Consider the following 18,907-nt stretch of genomic DNA (forward strand, 5'->3'; position numbering starts at 1 on the left):
TCAATTTTTTTCAGACATAAAACCATCATTTATTATAGTCATTATAGTTGTAGAAGTTATTTTTCCTTTTTGACATTTGTGGAATATCAAGTGACATTTAATACATGTACATTATAGTGTAATGATCACATCAGGGCAATTAACATACCTATTATCTCAGATACTTACCAGTTCTTTGTGATAAGAACATTCAAAGTTGCAATTTTCTTTAAAGCTTGGTTAGTGTAACATCCACACAAGTCTACATTGATTTGATTACTCTGCTTATTAAAAGGCTGGTGTGCTAGTATATGCTTAGAATTTTAGCATTCTAGAGGCAGTGGGGGTGTGTGTGTGAATTTGAGTCGAGTCTGAAGCTGCATGGTGAGATTCTGTTGCAACTCCTTCCTCCCCTCCCCCCCAAATAATAAACAGACAAAAAATGGCTTAAGGTGCTGGTGGGATGGTAGCTTTTCAGGAGGCTGAGATTTGAAGCCAGTCCCGAGCAGAAAAGTCCGAGATTGTCTGTAGTGCAAGTGGTAATCAGCTTTTACTTTTTGAAACAATCATCTGATAAAGAACCAGAAGGTCCATTCATTTTGTATGCTGTGCACTATGCCAGTCATTGGAATAGTTGAGTTTTGCAAGAGGAAAAGTTTATTTATGAGGTGGCCAAATTTGAGGACACAGGGAAATAACCCTCAAATCTGCCTTCCTGATGTAGGGTTTAAGGTACTTATGGGATAAAGAAACAGTGGTCTCAGATGTATGGAAAAGTGATTGGTGGGGTGTGCATGTGTGATCAGACTTCATGGTTCTTCATTGGAGAAAGTATAGAAAGTGTTGGGTTTTAGCATGCTCTGAGGGTAGAGATTGTGGCTTTCTGATGTCAAAACACATGTAGGCCCAAGTATAAGGTGAGTGATTTCAACTGGTTAGAGTTTTCTCCAGGTTCCTGAAAAACAGTTTATGCAACTGTTCTTTCCTTACTTGTATGTCAGAGGAATTACTACCTATAGAGCAATGTTAATGGGAGTCTATTCCTTAGTTATAAGGGGACCTTTAAAATTGATGGTAGAAGCAAATGCTAGAGGCTTTGTTTTCTGCTTGGTTTCATGGCCTTAATCACATTTCAAATTCCATTTGGGGTATGGGAAAACATATGTTGTAGATGATACTCTGTAGTTAATATTGTTTCACATCAGTAGACACTTTATTCTATTTGGTAAGTTTTATTTCTGGGTACTGGTGTTTTCTGCCTGTAATTCTAGCTATTGAGGAGGCTGAGATCTGAGGATTGAGGTTCTAAGCCATCCAGGGTAGGAAAGTCAGTGAGATTCTTCCAATTAACTACGGAAAAGCAGTGTGGTGAGGTGTGGCTCAAGTGGTTGAGTGCTAGTCTTGAGCAAAAAAGCTCGGGAAGCATCAAGACCCTGAATTTAAGTGTCGGGCCAGCATCTCCCCCTAAAAAGCTTTATTGAAGTATACTTTACAAAAGAAACCTAACTTCTAAGTATACAACTAATAAACTTTGTAAAATGTCACCAAGCAAGATAATGCCTCATTTCCCCCTAAATTCCTTCTTCTGCAATCATTCTTCCTCTATAACTGTCCTTTTTCCTTACTTTTTTTTTTTTTTTTTTTGACAGTCGTGGGGCTTGAACTCTGGGCCTGGGTGCTGTCCTTGAGCTTTTCAGCTCAAGGTGAGAGTTTTCCCACTTAAGCCACAGTGCCACTTCCAGTTTTGTGGTGGTTTATTGGAGATAAGATTGTCTCATGGACTTTCCAAATGCCCAGGCTGACTTTGAACCGAGATTCTCAGATCTCATCCTCCTCAATAGCTAGGAATATAGGTATGAGCCACCAGTGCCGGGATACATTTTTTACCTTTTGTAGGTTTTTATTCTGTGAAAGACAAACTTAAAATTAAAAGATTTTAATTGACTTTATTCTAGCCTTAGGCAGCATGTCTTTGTATAAAATAGGATAAATGTGATGATGGGTTGAGTATAAGTTGGCTTTATAAACAGAAAAGAATTAAAGAAATGGAAAGACAGATTGGTTGTTGCAAATTAATCTTACAAAGGGGATAGTGAATTATGAGGGTGGGGTAGGGATTAAGGCAGAGGGAGATTGACTATCGTGTTGATTTGGAACTGGTCTGTGGTAAACTTGGCGATTATATCTCTTTCTTGATTTTTCTAGAGGCCAGATAACAACTTAGCTTCAGTTTGGTAATGAGGAACTTGAGTGTGATTGATTTCATTTTGATTTTTAATCTTGTTGAGGCCTACTGTAAGAGCTTAATCCAAAGCCATGGTCTCCTGTGTAATTAGACTTATTATTTAACTTTTTTTATTGTCAATATAAAGGTGATGGACAGAGGGGCTACAGTTACATAAGTCAGGTAATGGGCACATTTCTTTTTGGACAGTGTCATCCTTTCCCTCCTTACTATTTTTGTGCCTCCCTGGGACTTGAACTCAGTGCTGGCTCAAGGCTAGTGCTCTGCTTCCATCTTTTTGGTAGTTAATTGGAGATGAGAGTTACAGACTCTACTGCCTGGGTTGGCTTAGAACTGCAGTTTTTAGATCTAAGCCTCCTGAGTAGCTAGGATTACAGCTGTGAGTCACACCAGCACCTGGCATAATCAAAATATTATAAATGATATAAATCTTGAGCAGTAGGGTCATGTAATTTAAAAGAAGTATGGTAATTTTGATTAGGAGCTACAGGTCTAATTCCTTCCATTTTATGTGACAGGGACTTGCCATGAGGTGTTGAAGCCTTGTTTCATTGAGTCGGAGAGACTGGACCTAAATGGCGCAGCATGACTTTGCTCCAGCCTGGCTTAATTTTCCTACTCCACCATCATCAACAAAGGTATTCTTTTCTGCATCTGTCTTCTTTCTGTCTCTCTTGCTCATGTTATATGTATATGTAACCAGAACGTGAAGGCATTGGCTGGGAATGTGGCTCATTTGCAAAGCACTTGCCTATCATGCACAAAGCCTATGTAGTAGGACAAAAAAGCAAACAGTTTATTTTTAGAGTACCAAGTTATTTCATACTTAACTTATAGGTTTTATTAAAAAGTTTTCAGAATACTACTAACAAACTAGTCCATTTTCTTTCCAAGGTTGTCTTAGTTGAGTAGTCAAGGTTCCACACATCTTACCCTTTTTTTTTTTTTTTTTGGTCAGTCATGGGGCTTGAACTCTGTGCCTTGGCGCTGTCCCTCATCTCTTCAGTTTCCACACATTTTAATTCAAACCAGTTAGCTACTTTGAACTTACATGTCAACTTTTTCCTGTTCTTTTCTTTACAGTTTATCTTTTAAAATACTCCTTGACTTTGTTTGATATTAATTGCTCTGTTAAGTAGTGAAGTGTCTGTCTGTATCTATATCTATATCCAATCAGTCAACCAACCAACCAACCAGCCTACCTACCTACCTACCTACCTACCTACCTACCTACCTATTCTATCTGTTCTATCTATTCTATCTGTTTTGTCTTTTCTATCTATTTGTGAGTACTCGGGATTGAACTCAGTACCTGGAGACTTTTTCTCACGCCTAGTACTCTACCATTTGAGCCATACCTTACAGTCCTAGACAGTATTCTTTATAAAGTTTTCTAAGTACTTTGCCAAATAACCTTTTGGGCATAATTGCATGAATGTTATTTAGAGTTAGTACTAGTTTATGCTACATTTATTTTAAATGTTACATTTATCCATAAAGGGAAAGTGAAATAATTGCCTTCCAGAGTTTTAAAGGGCATGGGCTCCCTTGTCCAGGGATATTTTCATTTTATCTGGGTTCTCTTTATCTTTTCCTGATCTTAGTAAAGCTGTCTGCCTCTTTGGTATCATAACCATCTGTTAGGTTCTATTAAATGCAGATTGATGTTATTTTCAACTATGCCCTAGGGTATAAATTGCCCCTTGTTCTGATCCAGTTTAATTGGAAACGGTATGGTTTTTGAGGCTTGTTTTGAGGTTTTAACCCAGTAAGGCTCTTCTTCAGTTTCTGGAATTTTTTCTGCTCTGAATGGCCTTAATGGTTTAGCTTGTTACCTTTCACTGAGAGTAACCACCAGCCTCCATATATGTACGTACGTATTTATTTCGATTTTGTTTTTACTTTTTTAATACCTGCTAAAATCCCAGTTGTTTCTTGGGATGCTTTTAGGCTTAAATGTACTCATCTGTGTCTCAAATAAAGCAGTTCCTTTGAGGAACAGTTTATTAGGTAGCTGTACTATGGGGAGTTGGGGGCCTCATTATTCTAGGCCTAATAAACCTAAAATGGAACCTTCCTTTTGCAAGTGGGAATGGGCAGATGAAAGGAGTCTGATTTCTTGACTGCATTCATTGGGAACTTGACAATCTAAATTGTAGTTTGAAGTGATCAGATAGCCCAGATGCCGGATGGTAGACAACTATCTTTTTTTTGGCCAGTGGTGGGGCTTGAACCTCAGAGTCTGAGTGCTGTTCCTGAGTTTCTTTTTGCTTAAGGCTAGCTATACTACTTGAGCCACAGCGCCACTTCCGGCTTTTTCTGTGTATGTGGTACTGAGGAATTGAACTCAGGGCTTCATGCATACTAGGCAAGCACTCTACCACTAAGCCACCTTCCCAGTTGAGGATCATCTTTTTTGAGCCTTAACTTCAGTTGTAGTTCAGATGTGAAGAGTAGGAGATTGTGTTTTTTTTTTTTTGTCATATGTGGGGCTTGAACTCTGGGCCTGGGCACTGTCCTTGAGTTCTTGAGCTCAAGGCTAGCTCTTTGCCACCTGCAGTTGTCTGGTGGTTAATTGGAGATAAGAGTCTTACAGACTTTCCTGCTCTGCCCGGCTGGTTTTGAACTGTGATCCTCAGAGTAGCTAGGATTATAGGCCTTGAGCCACTGGTTCCTGGCTGAGATTGTGGTTTTTATGTCATAAATTCCTGTAGTACTACTGGTGAAAACTATTAAAAAACAAACATTGTCTGTAGCTGGTGGCTCACACTTGTAATCATAGCTACTTAGGAGGCTGAGATCTGAGGATCATGTTTCTTTTTTTTTTTGGTTCAGTTGTGGGGCCTGAACTCTGGGCCTGGGCCCTGTCCCTCAGCTCTTCAGCTCAAGGCTAGCGCTCAACCACTTGGGCCACAGCGCCACTTCCGACTTTTTTTTTCTTCTGCTTATGTGGTGCTGAGGAATCAAACCCAGGGCCTCAGGCATGCAAGGCAAGCGCTCTACCACTGAGCCACCTTCCCAGCCCTGAGGATCATGTTTCTAAGCCAGCCTAGCAAGGAACATCCATGAGACCCTTCTCTTCTCGTCAGCTAACTATAAAAACAAAAACATGTAAGGTCTCCAAAATTTGTCTAAGGTTACATAGCATATAAAGAGACATTTATTCAATATATATGTGTATGATATATAGTAAGAATTTTTTTATGATCATCTGTTTTACTTTTCCCTGTATAATTTTTTTCTATCTTTGTAGATATATATTTTTCTGTAATAAGACTTTATATGACATGACTGCAATTTTAAGGATAAAATGAACTTCTCAGGTCTCACTTAGGAAACATTTTACTTATGAATAAAGATAGAGTACTTTGTGCAAATATGTTTATATCTTCCACTGTTAAATGAAATTAAAATTAGCATCTATTATTAAGACATAGTAAAAAAGTTCTGCACATTGTTAGTATTGGTCTTTTTATGGGTAGTTTATGGGCTATTAATGATTCTTTTAAATCAGTAGTCTGACAGGTATGAGATACTTGTCTATTTTGTTTTGATTGTGTTACAATATTTTTCATTAGTTTGCCTTGTTAATGAACAAAGTTTTTGGGGAATTTTCAGTCTGTCTTCCCTAGCATTGCCTAGTGTACAGACATATAAAATAACTATAGATGGACATAGATAAAAAGAGTAAATAGGGCTGGGATGTGACAAAGTGCTTGCCTAGCAAGTGCAGTGTCCTGAGTTTGATTTCCCTGGTACCAAAAAAGAAAAGACAAAAAAGTACAGTTAAGAAAAAACCCAAACAAAAAGAATAAATAAATAGTCTCTTGGCTGGGGGAGGGGAGGGGTGTTGGGGCTTAAACTCTTTCAGAGCCATGAACTCTCTCAATTTTTTTCTCTCAAAGCTGGTGCTTTACCACTTGAGCCACACCTCCACTACCTGAACATTCTTAGCTAATGAAGAAAGTAGAAGGAACCCATATCATTAAGTATTTAAATTATATTTTTGATATGTAACATTTTACTACTTATGAGATTTTTCCATAGTAATTTATATTTGAATTTAGTCAATCTATATTAAAGTAAGTAGAAAGTAATTTCAATAAACATCATTTTATATGATCATATGCCCATAGCATAATTGAACCTTTGTCCATAGTGATCTAAGAATATCCTTTCTTGGTTTCACTGTGTGAATGTCTAGAGTCCTGTATGATTTATCATGTCCAAGTGTATTTTTTTTTTGGGTCCGGTCGTGGGGCCTGAACTCTGGGCCTGGGCGCTGTCCCTCAGCTCTTCAGCTCAAGGCTAGCGCTCTACCACTTGAGCCACAGCGCCACTTCTGGCTTTTTTCTTTTTGCTTATGTGGTGCTGAGGAATTGAACCCAGGGCCTCAGGCATGCAAGGCAAACACTCTACCACTGAGCCATCTTCCCAGCCCCCCAAGTGTATTTTTTTTGTCTTTACCATCCAGCGTGTTTACATGTAGATTTATAGGCACTTTCTAATTACAACAAATAAGGGAAAACTCATACCAATCTATGTTTCTTTGGGTCTGGTTTACTTTGCTTATAATGTAATTTTTTCCAAGTCTTTCCATTTTCTTATGAATGGTACAGTATCATTCTTTTTGATCGAAGCATAGAATTCCACTGTGTGTGTGTGTGTGTGTGTGTGTGTGTGTGTGTGCTTGTATGAATTTTGTAAGTGTATACCAAATTTTCTTGATTCATTTGTCTGCTGAGAAATATCTGTGTTGATTACATATCTTGACTATGGTAAACAATGCTGCAGTGAACATGGTTGTAGCTTTAGAAATGGAAACAGGAGATTTTATGTTGTTTTTTGCTTTTTAAAATTTTCAAATTTATTTTTCTCCTTTGTCACTGTTTTTGATTTCTATACTTGTTTTTTTTTTGGTTGGTCGTGGGGCTTGAACAGTGGGCCTGGACTGTCCCTGTGCTCTTTGGCTCAAGGTGAGCACTCTGCCGCTTGAGCCACAGCTCCACTTCTGGTTTTCTAGTGTTTTTTTTTTTTTTTTTTTAAACTGGAGATAAGAGTCACTGCCATCCTCAGATCTCAGCCTCCTGAATAGTTAGGATTACAGGCATGAGCCACTGGCACCTGGTTTTCTGTACGTTTTGTATGTAAGTTTATCTGTTTTGGGGAGGATAAGGGCGAGCACAGAAATGGTAGGACAAAGGTTGAACAAATATAGCAGTGTTACTCAGAAGACACTATGTTGAAAATGAACTATACAACTTGTGGGAGAGGGGTGAGGAGGGAAAAACTGGGAGAAAAACAGGGGAAGGAGACAGTGTTCAAAAAGTACTCATTACCTGATTTATGTAAACTGTAACCCTCTATATATCACCATTACAATAAAAAAGTGGGGGGGGGGAGATAACTACAAATACGGTCTACAGAATGATTAAATTTTTACAAAAAAGCAATTTTGATGTACTTTGGTTTTCTAGACCATAGGTAAAAAACAGTCTAGAAAACACAGTACTTACAGTAGATTATTTGCCTTGTGCAAAAAGGAAAAAAAAGTGCAAAAGGAAAATTTTTTCTCTGTTCTCTCAATAAAAAAAATTGTGGTACTCTACCACTAGGTTATATTCCTTGCCCCCTTAATTAAATTCAGTTCTTTTTTTTTTGTTGGATATGGGGCCTGAACTCTGGGCCTGGGCGCTGTCCCTCAGCTCTTCAGCTTAAGGCTAGCACCCTACCACTTGAGCCATAGCATCACTTCTGGCTTTTTCTGCTTATGTGGTGTTGAGGAATCGAACCCAGGGCCTCATGCATGCAAGGAAAGCACTCTACCACTGAGCCCCTAAACTCAGTTTTAATTGTTATTATCAAGGTAATGTACAGAAGGATTACAATTTCATAAGCAATTTTCTAATGTATATCAGCTGTACCTGTTATCATATAGTTCAGTCTGATATCATTTACCTGGTTTCAGGAATTGAGAGTTAATTCATATAAGACTCCTTCCACCACAGATGCCAGTGCTAAGTATTTCTCACTTGTGCTTTCTCACTTTGTCGCCCAGGCAAGCTTTGAACTACCCCAACCTCTAAATGTTGGGATTGAGGCTACAACCGATGCTCTTTCACTAGGACATACATTATTCTAACTAGCTACAAACCAGTGAGCATGACCATCTTTTATTTGTTAAGACAGCTCACAGAATTTAGAGAAACACGAACTTTGCTAGTTATTATAAAGGATATAGATGGATAGAGTGAATTATTAGCAGGGGGTTCATAGTTTCCTGTGGTTGATTAGGGGTTCTACCTCAATTAACCTTATTAGTATGAACTCCAACATGAACTTTTAAGTGAAAAGAGATAATATTACCACTATGGAATTTTTCCAGAAGTTTTAGGAGCTCCATGATCTGTAATCTGGGATTGAGAACAAATATATTCCATATAATATACAATGTCAAAACAGACTAATTCTCGTGAGTTGTTTTCTACAGTGCTGCTTATTTGGAATTACTCTAAAGGTGCCATTTTTTTTTGGGGGGGGGGTCCGATTGTGGGGCCTGAACTCTGGGCCTGGGCGCTGTCCCTTAGCTCTTCAGCTCAAGGCTAGCGCTCTACCACTTGAGCCACAGCGCCACTTCCGGCTTTTTTCTTTTTGCTTACGTGGTGCTGAGGAATCGAACCCAGGGCTTTGAGCATGCAAGGCAAGCGCTCTACCACTGAGCCACCTTCTCAGCCCTAAAGGTGCCATATTTTATCTAGACTAATAACATCATTTATTGTAAGATGTCCTCTTGTATTTTTTACCATGGAAGAAAAAAAGCTTAATATACAGATTTTCTTTTTTGGGGGGTACTGGGGATGGAAGCTAGGATGTTGTACTTGCTAGGCATGTGCTTTGCCACTGAGCTATATTTCAACCCAACACTGTTAATGTGCATCTTGTTAAGTAATCTTGATTTTAGAGATGATAGAAAAAATTGTCTTATAGTAATTTGAGACTTTGGACTTAATTGGAAACGACTAATAGCTTAGTATCTGTATTCTACTTTTTTCCCTCTGTAATAGAGAGAAACCAAGAGAGTGTAATGATTTGTTTGGTTATTAATTAAGCTTTTATCATGATGAGGCATTCAAAAAGCAGCTATTACTAGAAAAATTTTAGCTTGAAATTTTGTTTGTCCCAAAAAAGGATTTCTCAATTGGTATAAATTTGGCCAAAAATATATTGAAAAAGATGAAGTAATAAAATTATTCTAGTCAGAATTGTAGATAGAGTTTAAATTGAAGATAGATTTTAACATTTATCTAAGTCCACTTTAGATAGTATTATTTGGAAGCTTAGCAGACTTAACTGTTTTCACATAGCTAATTAATATGAACCTGGACTAGAATCCAAGAATGCACATGCTATTGGCTTGTTCTTTCCATAGGGCCCATTCTAAGATTCCGTAAAATAATTTAAAAAAAAAATCCCATTTCAAGACTATATAAAGGGTTTGAAGTTGTCAGAAATAGAGACCCTATATTCTAATTAAGCTACCAAGATCACTTTTTGTTACTGATTTTCCTCCCATTTCCCCATTATGTAGTTTCTAGAATTTGTTTTTTGGTATTGTTTTTTAACCCCAGAAAGATTTTTTTCCCCTCCCAGGCCACTTCAGAGCATGTGGGTTTTTTGCTTTCCTTTTGTTTTTTGCTTTTGTAATGCTATCTGAAACGTATAAGACTTACTTTCTTAATTTGTTCTTTTCTTTTTTTGATGACTATACTCTTTACCTTATATATGGTGTACTCACATGCACATCTGTGGGAGGGTGGGTGGAAGGCACAGAATCAGGAAAAAGCAGTAGTGGAGTGAACTGGCTGTACTGGACATTGATGAAAGTGAACTATGCAACTTATGGGTGTAGATGGGAGGGAGGGAATGGGAGAAAAGGAACAGATGATACTACGCAAAATGAAATTGTACTTACTTAACTGACATATGTAAAGATAACCCTGTTGAATATCATTCTAAAACAATAAAATTAGTAAAAAAAAGTCATTTTTCTTTAGCTAGATTACATGCATGAACCACCAACTCCTAGCCTTACTTCAATTTTTGAGGGATCCTATGATATAATGCTCATCACTAAAAGTCATTGGCATCTGGAAAGTCACCTTTAAAAACAACCATTTAGTAATTTTTGGTGTTTTTAAAAATTGATTTTCATTTATTTTTAACTATTATAAAGGTAATGTACAGAGCAGTTGCAGTTATATGTCAGGTATAGAGTAGATTTCTTTTTGTACAATGTTACCCCTTCCCTTACTCCCAGTTTAGAAGAAAAACCTTTTCAATAATAATATATGAAAAATAGTAAGTACTATGAACTAGAGAATTCAAGAAAAGATTAGTGTGTCTTCATTTTAATATTAACTTCAAGAAAAGATTAGTGTGTCTTCATTTTAATATTAACCTGGGGTTAAGGCTGATAATTGTTAATGTGTATTGAAATCCTTAATGCTAGGGGTAATAAGTTTAACAAGAAATGTACTTAGAGCCGGGTGCCAGTGACTAACACCTGTAATCCTAGCTATTCAGGAGGCTGAGATCTGAGGATCACGGTTCAAAGCTAGCCTGGGCAGCAAAGTCTGAGAGACTCATCTCCAATAAACCACTCAGAAAACTGGAAGTGGCGCTGTGGTTCAAGTGGTAGAGCGTTAGCCTTGAGCTGAAGAGCTGAGGGACAGCGCCCAGGCCCAGAGTTCAAGTTCCAGGACCAACTGGAAAAAAAAAAAAAAAGCGAAAACTACTTATTACCTTACTTATGTAACTGTAACCCCTCTATCACTGTGACCAAAAAAAAAATAGGTCCTCATAATAATGAGTTTGCTTTGAGAATTTGGAACTGTCTATCATGATTTTTCTTTTGGTCATGGGCTTGAACTTGAGGCTTTGGTACTGCCTCTCTGAATTTTTTTTTCTTTTGCAAGGCCTGGGGCTTGAACTCCGGGCCTGGGCATTGTCCCTGAGCTTCTAAGCTCCAGGGTAGCATTTTACCACTTGAGCCACTTGAAAAAAATTGTTTTTTATTACGAACTTATTTACAGTCTGAACTTTTTAAACTAGTAGTATTTGGAATTTCTTTTTTTCCCTTGGCTAAAATAGGTTTTTCTTTTTCTTTTTTTTTTTTTTGGTTGGTTGTAAGGCTTGAACTCAGGGTCTGGACTCTGTCCCTGAGCATTTTTGCTCAAGGCTAGCCCTCTACTACTTTGAGCCACAGCTCCCTTCCAGTTTTTGGGTGGCTACTTGGCAATAAGAGTCTCATGGAGTTTCCTGTGACCTGTCTGGCTTTGGACCTCGATCCTCAGATTTTCAGGATTACAGAGTCAGCTACCAGTGCCCAGCAGACTGTGCTTTCTTAATATTTTCTTTAATATACCTTCTCTCTACCTTTCATTTTTTAAAATCACTAGTCCTGTGTTCCCATTTGTAATTAATTGCCTATTCCCTGCTGGAGACTTGTTTGCTTGTATCATTACTCCTCTTTTGTCTTGAATAAATGGAAAAGATGTTAACTGCTCTTGCATTCGCTAGTTTAATGTAATGATCATTTTCCTTTTTTTTTGAAAAGATGGTACACACACACACACACACACACACACACACACACACACACACACACACACACACACACACACACACACACACACACACACACACACACACACACACACACACAGTTAAAAATGTTTTCAGAACTGCACTTCTGTAATTTTCTTAATGGTATAGAATTTTAGCCCCATCATGTGGTGAAATTTTAAACTGCATCTGGCTGATTATGGAATAAGCAGGTTGGTTTTTGAGCTGTTTATTACCCATGGTGAAAGACTTTTTTTTGTATACATGTAGATATAACTAAAGTAAAAGCTTAATCTCCCTTTGTGCACTAATATTTTCCTTTTTAGTCTCTCTCTAGTATCCCATCAGAAATGGCACTTATGACCAGCCGGGTTCATTTTTCCATTAGTAGGCCTTGGCTTGCAGTTTGAAAAGTAAAACTTTTATTATTGGCGTACTACTCAAATAATTACAAATACTGAAAAATTAGATAACTACAAGACTTGTTTGAGATTCTTCTCATTCCCATTGTTTTAATTTAGGAGAGATAAGTAATCCCCACGAATAGGCTTGTTCTTTCCGTAGCATTTCATCTCCTTCATTGAAGGAAGATCTCAGGAATGTGATATTGAAAGAGTAACTTATCTATCCACTGGTGCCTCTCATTTATGCATAGAGTGCTTGACTTGCCTAGTAATTACAATCCCCAATACTGCATGAAAATATGGTAAGGTTGGACTGATGTATGGCTCAAGTGGTAGAGTGTAAGCTATATGCAAAAAAGTGAAGTTAGAGGTTAAAACCCTGAGTTAAAGCGTAGGTCCAAAAGAGAAAAGGTAAGATGGGTAGTGGGAAATAGAAACAGAAAGTAGATTTTTTTCCTTCTTAATTAAGCAAAACAAAATATGAGTTAATGAAATTGTGTGTGTGTGTGTGTGTGTGTGTGTGTGTGTGTGTTTGTGTTTCTAGTACTAGTTTAAGGGTTTGAACTCAGGACCTGGTCCCTGAGCTTTTTTTTTTTTTGGATATGGGATGAACTCTGGCCTGAGTGCTGTTCCTGTGCTCTTCAGCTCAAGGTGAGTGCTCTGCCACTTGAGCTACAGCACCACTTCAGGTGGTTTCTTGGAGATCAGAGTTTAATGATTTTTCCTGCCTGGGCTGGCTTTGAACCGTGATCCTCAGATCTCAGCCTCTTGAGTAGCTAGAATTAACAGGTGTGAAACACTAGTGCCCAACCTTTTTTTTTTTTTTCTCTCTGAGACTGGGACTAGAACTCATTACCACATGCGTTCTTCTCATTGACTCATTGGCTGGTGCTTTACCAGCCAATTGAGCCATGTCTCAACCCTCTGAATATTTTCTTTCTTACTCAAGGCTAGCACTCTTACCACTTGAGCCACAGGTTGCTAGTTAGTTGGAGATAATAGTTACATGAACTTTAATGCTTTTGACTTACTTCAAACCACAATCCACAGGTCTCCTGAGTAGCTAGGATTACAAGCATGAGCCAGAAGTCTGTACATTTAAAACTTTGGGAGTACTAAAAGCAAGTTCTTTAGTGGAAATAGCCATTCAGAAGTAGGTAAAGCAAAGGAAGAGTGGAGAGAAAGGCAGCTTGCTTGAGAGTTCTTGTTTTAATTCCCAACCCCCTTGCCATTCATTAGCTGTGTGACATTCAAGTAATACTGATTGATAATGCAGTTGTCTCTTCTGTTTAATATAAATGGAACTTCAAAATTAGATTTTTGGGTAGCTTGTTATCTATATGAATAACTTCTCCACTTGAGTTTGGCACTTAGTTCAGTTTTGTAGACAAGACTTACCCGTTTAGATGACAGATGGCCTTACAGCAATATCTTCTTAGAATATCATTTGATCTTGCTATTTTTGATTATTTGAATGAGAAATACTGTCCTGTTCTAATTTGTATTTTTGATTCTTTAAAGTAGGTATGTTTTCTTTTGCATTTTAGATCTTTATATTCTTCCATTAATGTCCCATTAATGTCTTAATTTACATTGATTTTTACAACTGTTTGTTTGTGTTCACTACATTTTCTTAATCTGTCCAGCTTTTTTTTTTTTTTTGTTGGTCGTGGGGCTTGAACTCTAGGCCTGGGTATTGTCCCTGAGCTGCTCTTCAGCTCAAGGTGAGCGTTCTACTACTTGAGCCATAGCCTCACTTCTGGTTTTCTGGAGATGAGTCTCATGGGAGCCCGGTTCTGGTGGTTCACACCTGTAATCCTAGCTAAGGAGGCTGAGATCTGAGGATCTCGGTTCAAAGCCAGCCTGGGCAGGAAAGGCCATGAGACTTACCTCCAGTAAACCACTCAGAAAACTGGAAGTGGTGGCTAGCCTTGAGCTGAAGTGCTCAGGGACAGAAGAGCCCAGGCCCAGAGTTCAAGCCCTATGACCCAACAAAAACAAAATAAAGCAAACAAAAAGAGCCTCATGGGAACTTTCCTGCCCAGGCTGGCTTTGAACTTCAATCCTCAGATCTCAGCCTCATGAGTGGGTAGGATTACAGGTGTGAGCCATTGGCGCCGGACACCAGCTTCATTTTTGTTTTGTATAGTTTTTCAGGACATGTTTCATAGTGCCTGTATTTTAGATCTTGGTTAAGAAAGCCTTCAAGAGTTAAAATAAAACAAAACACTCCCATATTTAAAGTATTTTTTTTTCTGTTTATTTCTTTTCCTTTTATTTTTGATGCTGGGATTTGAACTTGGAATGTTAGTGAGTGCTAAGTAGGTGCTCTACTGTTGGGATAAGTCTCTTGACCCATTAATATTTGGGTCTTTAATGCATGTAGAATTTACTTTTATTGATCACATGAGAGAGGATTCTAACTTTTCTTTTTTCTCATAGGGTCCATTTTTGTCTTCCATTGAGTTTAAATTTTATACATCTTGGGCTGGGAAGGTAGCTCAGTGGTAGACTGCTTGCCTTGCATGCATGAGGCCCTGGGTTCTATTCCTCAAGCACTACATAAGCAGAAAAGGCCAGAAGTGGTGCTGTGGCTCAAGTGCTAGAGCTGAAGAGCTGAGGGACAGCCCCCAAGCCCAGAGTCCAGGCACCACAACCGACCAAAAAAAAAAAAATTATACATTCATACAGAGAAGTGGGGGAAGAGGGAGAAGGCCATATGATTGTGAGCTTGTTTGTTGCACTATGAATTTACTCTGGGCCTCTTGTATGCTACAGAGGCACTATCACCGCACTCTATCCTGGTAATGTTTTAGTACCAGCATAACAAGTGTTCTCCCCCATCCTATCACTATGTCTTTCTTAAAGACATAGTGCTTTTTTTTTTTTTGCCAGTCCTGCGGTTTGAACTCAAGGACTAGACACTATCCCTGGGCTGCTTTTGTTCAAGGTTAGCACTCTACCATTTGAGTCACAGTGCAATTTCCAGCCTTTTTTGTTTATGTGGTGCTAAGGAATTGACTCCAGGGCTTCATGCGTGCTAGGCAAGCACTCTACTACTAAGCCACATTGCCAACCCCTCAAATGCCTTTTTTAAGAAGCAATTTTTGTGCATTATATAGTCTCCTTTTGGCATGTTGTCCAAGTTGCTCTTGAATACACTAAGAGAGCCTCTGTTTCCACTTGGATCTTAGGCTTGCACTTATTCTGGTTGGCTGCTACTTCACTTTTTCCATCCCCTTTCCTTTCCTTCCTTCTTTGATAGGGTCTCAATATGTAATTGAAGCTATCCTCAAGGTCTTCCCTTGAGATCATGGGCATGGTCACAGGCTTGCAATGCCACACCTGCAGTGTACATTTTTCTTAGTTCTAATAATGAGTCCATTCATTGAAGTCAGGAATTCTTAAAGTTGTTAGGGGTTTTGATTGTGATTTTCTCAGATTATTAGATTACTGTTGGGTCTAACTACTTAATATAAATAGTAGAGACATCTGTATGTTCCTTTCTTCTTTTTTGGAATAGTTGTAATAAATATTCTTTCCTCCCCTTTCCCTATACATGTGGTTTGAGGAGTCTAGAAATCTAGAGAATTTATTTGGGTCCAGTCGTGGGGCCTGAACTCTGGGCCTAGGCACTGTCCTTCAGCTCTTCAGCTCAAGGCTAGCACTCTACCACTTGAGTCACAGCACCACTTCCGGGTTTTTTCTTTTTGCTTATGTGGTGCTGAGGAATTGAACCCAGGGCCTCATGCATGCAAGGCAAGCACTCTACCACTGAGCCAACTTCCCAGCCCTAGAAATCTAGAGAATTTAAAACTGAAGTTTCACTTGACAATTTTGATGTAGAATAAAACCTTGAGCTAGAATAAAAATTTTTACAAGTAGTATGTGTTAAGAATATTGCTTAACTTTTTTTTTTTTTGGGTCCGGTTGTGGGGCCTGAACTCTGGGCCTGGGCGCTGTCCCTCAGCTCTTCAGCTCAAGGCTAGCGCTCTACCACTTGAGCCATAGTGCCACTTCCGGCTTTTTTTTTTCTTTTTGCTTATGTGGTGCTGAGGAATCGAACCCAGGGCCTCATGCATGCAAGGCAAGTGCTCTACCACTGAGCCACCTTCCCAGCCCCTTGCTTAACTTTTTTAAACCTTTATTTTTGGAAAAGTAGATGTCATTCTTGAACTCTTTCAGAAAGGCGTGTTACCATCCATAGATAGAAGACTAGGGTCCAACAATATAGTTCATCTCTTTTCTTTTTTGGGGGTGGGGGGTGGGGCGGAGACTGCTGGTCCTAGGGCTTGAACTTAAGGCCTGGGTGCTGTCCCTACTTTTTTGTTCAAGGCTAACTCTACCACTTGAGCCACAGCTCTACTTCCCTCACGTATTCGTTTTAACCATTTAAATTCTTGGAAATAAATTGGAGTCTTACTACTTTTTAAAGTTATAAGTAACTATATCTACTTGTATTTTGTTTCAGTCATCGTTGAATTTTGAGAAACATTCTGAAAATTTTTCATGGACAGAAAATCGTTACGATGTGAATCGTCGAAGACACAACTCTTCTGATGCCTTTGATTCTGGTATTGGACGTCCTAATGGAGGTAAATAAAGGAATGATAGTTTTGTTGTTTTTCTTTGCTCAGGATGGTACTGGGGTTTGAACTCAGGGTGGTTTGTTTTTGTGTTCTTGCTAGGCTGGTGCTGTATGTGCCACTTGAGCCACACATCCAAACCTGCATTTTGTTAGTTGATTTGGAAATGTCTAGCAAACTTTTCTGACCTGGTTGGCCTTGAATCTCTCCTTCAGATTTCTGCTTCCTAAGTAGCTAGGTTTTTTAGATGTGAGCCACCAATACCCAGCATGATAAGAGTTTAAGGATAATTTTTAATAGTCTTTTAAGGGTGTTTTGCTATTCATTCTAAACATATCTATGTTTCATTACTTTTTAATGTTATCAAAGGTAATTTTGGAAGGAAAGAAAAAAATGGATGGCGTTCACATGGCAGAAATGGTACTGAAAACATAAATCATCGAGGGGGATACCATGGTGGAAACTCTCGTTCTCGAAACAGTATTTTCCATTCTGGAAAAAGCCAAGGACTACATGAAAACAACATATCTGACAATGAAACTGGGAGGAAAGAAGACAAAAGAGAACGCAAACAGTTTGAGGCTGAGGATTTTGTAAGTTTTTTAAAATTTTAATACAATTTTCTGCAAGTTCCATTTTGCTGGCAAGGCACTCTTAGGAAGTTTTACATGATTTTCTGCAGTTGACAGGTATTTCCACTATATAAGTATTTTTTTCCTTTAATTTTCACCCATTTATTGACCTGTAATACTTCAGCTTCTTGTCATGCTTCAAACATGCTGATTGGTTCTTTCTCCATTAAAAAATTATCTTTAATTATACAAGATTTCAGTTCAATAATGTTAGTTTATGAGTACAATACATCTTGATCAGTGCCACCTCATCATTCCCAGTCCCCAGTGGGTTTTTAAGGTTTACAATGTGTTCCTTACCCTCTGGTATGTGGTTTTTCAGAACTACTGGTTTATTATAGAAAATTGAACAGTTTCCCTTAGAAATTATAGCTTTCATTGGCTATGAATATATTGTAACATTTTTAAAGATCTTATATTGATTGATAGCAGACTCTTGCAATGTTGCTCAGGTGGTTCTCTCTCTTTTTTTCTTTTTGGCCAGGCCTGGGTTTGAACTCAGGGCCTAAGCTCTGTCCCTTTGCTTCTTTTTGCTGAAGGCTAGCACTCTACCACTTGAGCCACAGTGCCTCTTCCGGCCTTTTCTGTTTATATGGTTACTGCCAGGGCTTCATGCATGCTAGGCAAGTACTCTACCACTGAGCCACATTCCCAGCCCTAAGGTGGCTCTTGAATTTATAGGCTCACATGGTCCTCTCACCTCAGTTTCCCAAGAACCTTAGACTACATGCACTCGCTACAGTTATGATTACATTTGTTTACATTTTCTGTATTTTTATTTTTTTGTCATAATTGAGGTTGAACTCAAGGCTTTAGTGCTTGTTAAGTACTCACCCTGTCACTTGAGCCCTATCCCCAGACCTTTTTGCCTTTTTTAACTTTTCAAGCAAGGTTTTATGTGTATGCTTAGGCCTAGACTTGTGATCTTATGCTTTCCACATAGGATGACAGGTGTTCTCACTGTTCAGCTATTAATTAAGTTGGAGCTAGCATTTATGCCTGGGCTGACTTCAAACCTTGATCTCTTGATCTCCACCTCCCAAGTAGATAAGATTAGAGGTGTGAACTACTCTCCTTGGCTTGTTTTTTTATGGATTCTTATTTGTTTAATTAAAAAATTGTATTGTTATAAAGGTTATGTACAGAGGGGTTACAGTTACAAAAGTCATATAAAACGTACATTTCTTTTTAGACAATGGACACTTCCCTCACTCTACCAGATTTTTCCCTCCCATTACCACTCACAAGTCATATAGTTCATTTTCTTCTTTTTTTTTTAATACGTATTGTAAAAATACTTTTTACACAGAGGGGTTACAGTTACATGAGCAAGGTAATGAGTACATTTCCTATCAAGCATTGTTACCTCCTCCTTTGTTTTTCCCCTACCCTCCCACCTCCACAACTACACTCCCCCCCAGTTCATTTTTAACATAG

The 18,907-nt window shown here is 38.5% G+C and overlaps 1 protein-coding gene across 7 annotated transcripts in view; it reads left to right on the forward strand.

Moving 5' to 3' along the window:
* The window catches only part of Gpbp1 (GC-rich promoter binding protein 1), a 58,703-nt gene that overhangs the window by 13,708 nt on the left and 26,088 nt on the right, over nucleotides 1–18,907 (forward strand). For 5 of the 7 annotated variants that reach the window (XM_070041207.1, XM_070041205.1, XM_070041209.1 and 2 more), the window contains exons 3-5: nucleotides 2,743–2,862; nucleotides 16,724–16,847; nucleotides 17,208–17,431. In XM_070041207.1, the coding sequence (XP_069897308.1) occupies nucleotides 2,800–2,862; nucleotides 16,724–16,847; nucleotides 17,208–17,431 (411 nt within the window). In that variant the 5' untranslated portion in view covers nucleotides 2,743–2,799. The remainder of the gene's footprint in view (nucleotides 1–2,742; nucleotides 2,863–16,723; nucleotides 16,848–17,207; nucleotides 17,432–18,907) is intronic. The other 2 variants (XM_070041211.1, XM_070041212.1) reach the window with 1 other exon arrangement.

The sequence above is a fragment of the Dipodomys merriami genome, unplaced genomic scaffold, assembly GCF_024711535.1.
Source record: "Dipodomys merriami isolate MVZ:Mamm:240054 unplaced genomic scaffold, mDipMer1.0.p SCAF_30, whole genome shotgun sequence".
NCBI lineage: Eukaryota > Metazoa > Chordata > Mammalia > Rodentia > Heteromyidae > Dipodomys > Dipodomys merriami.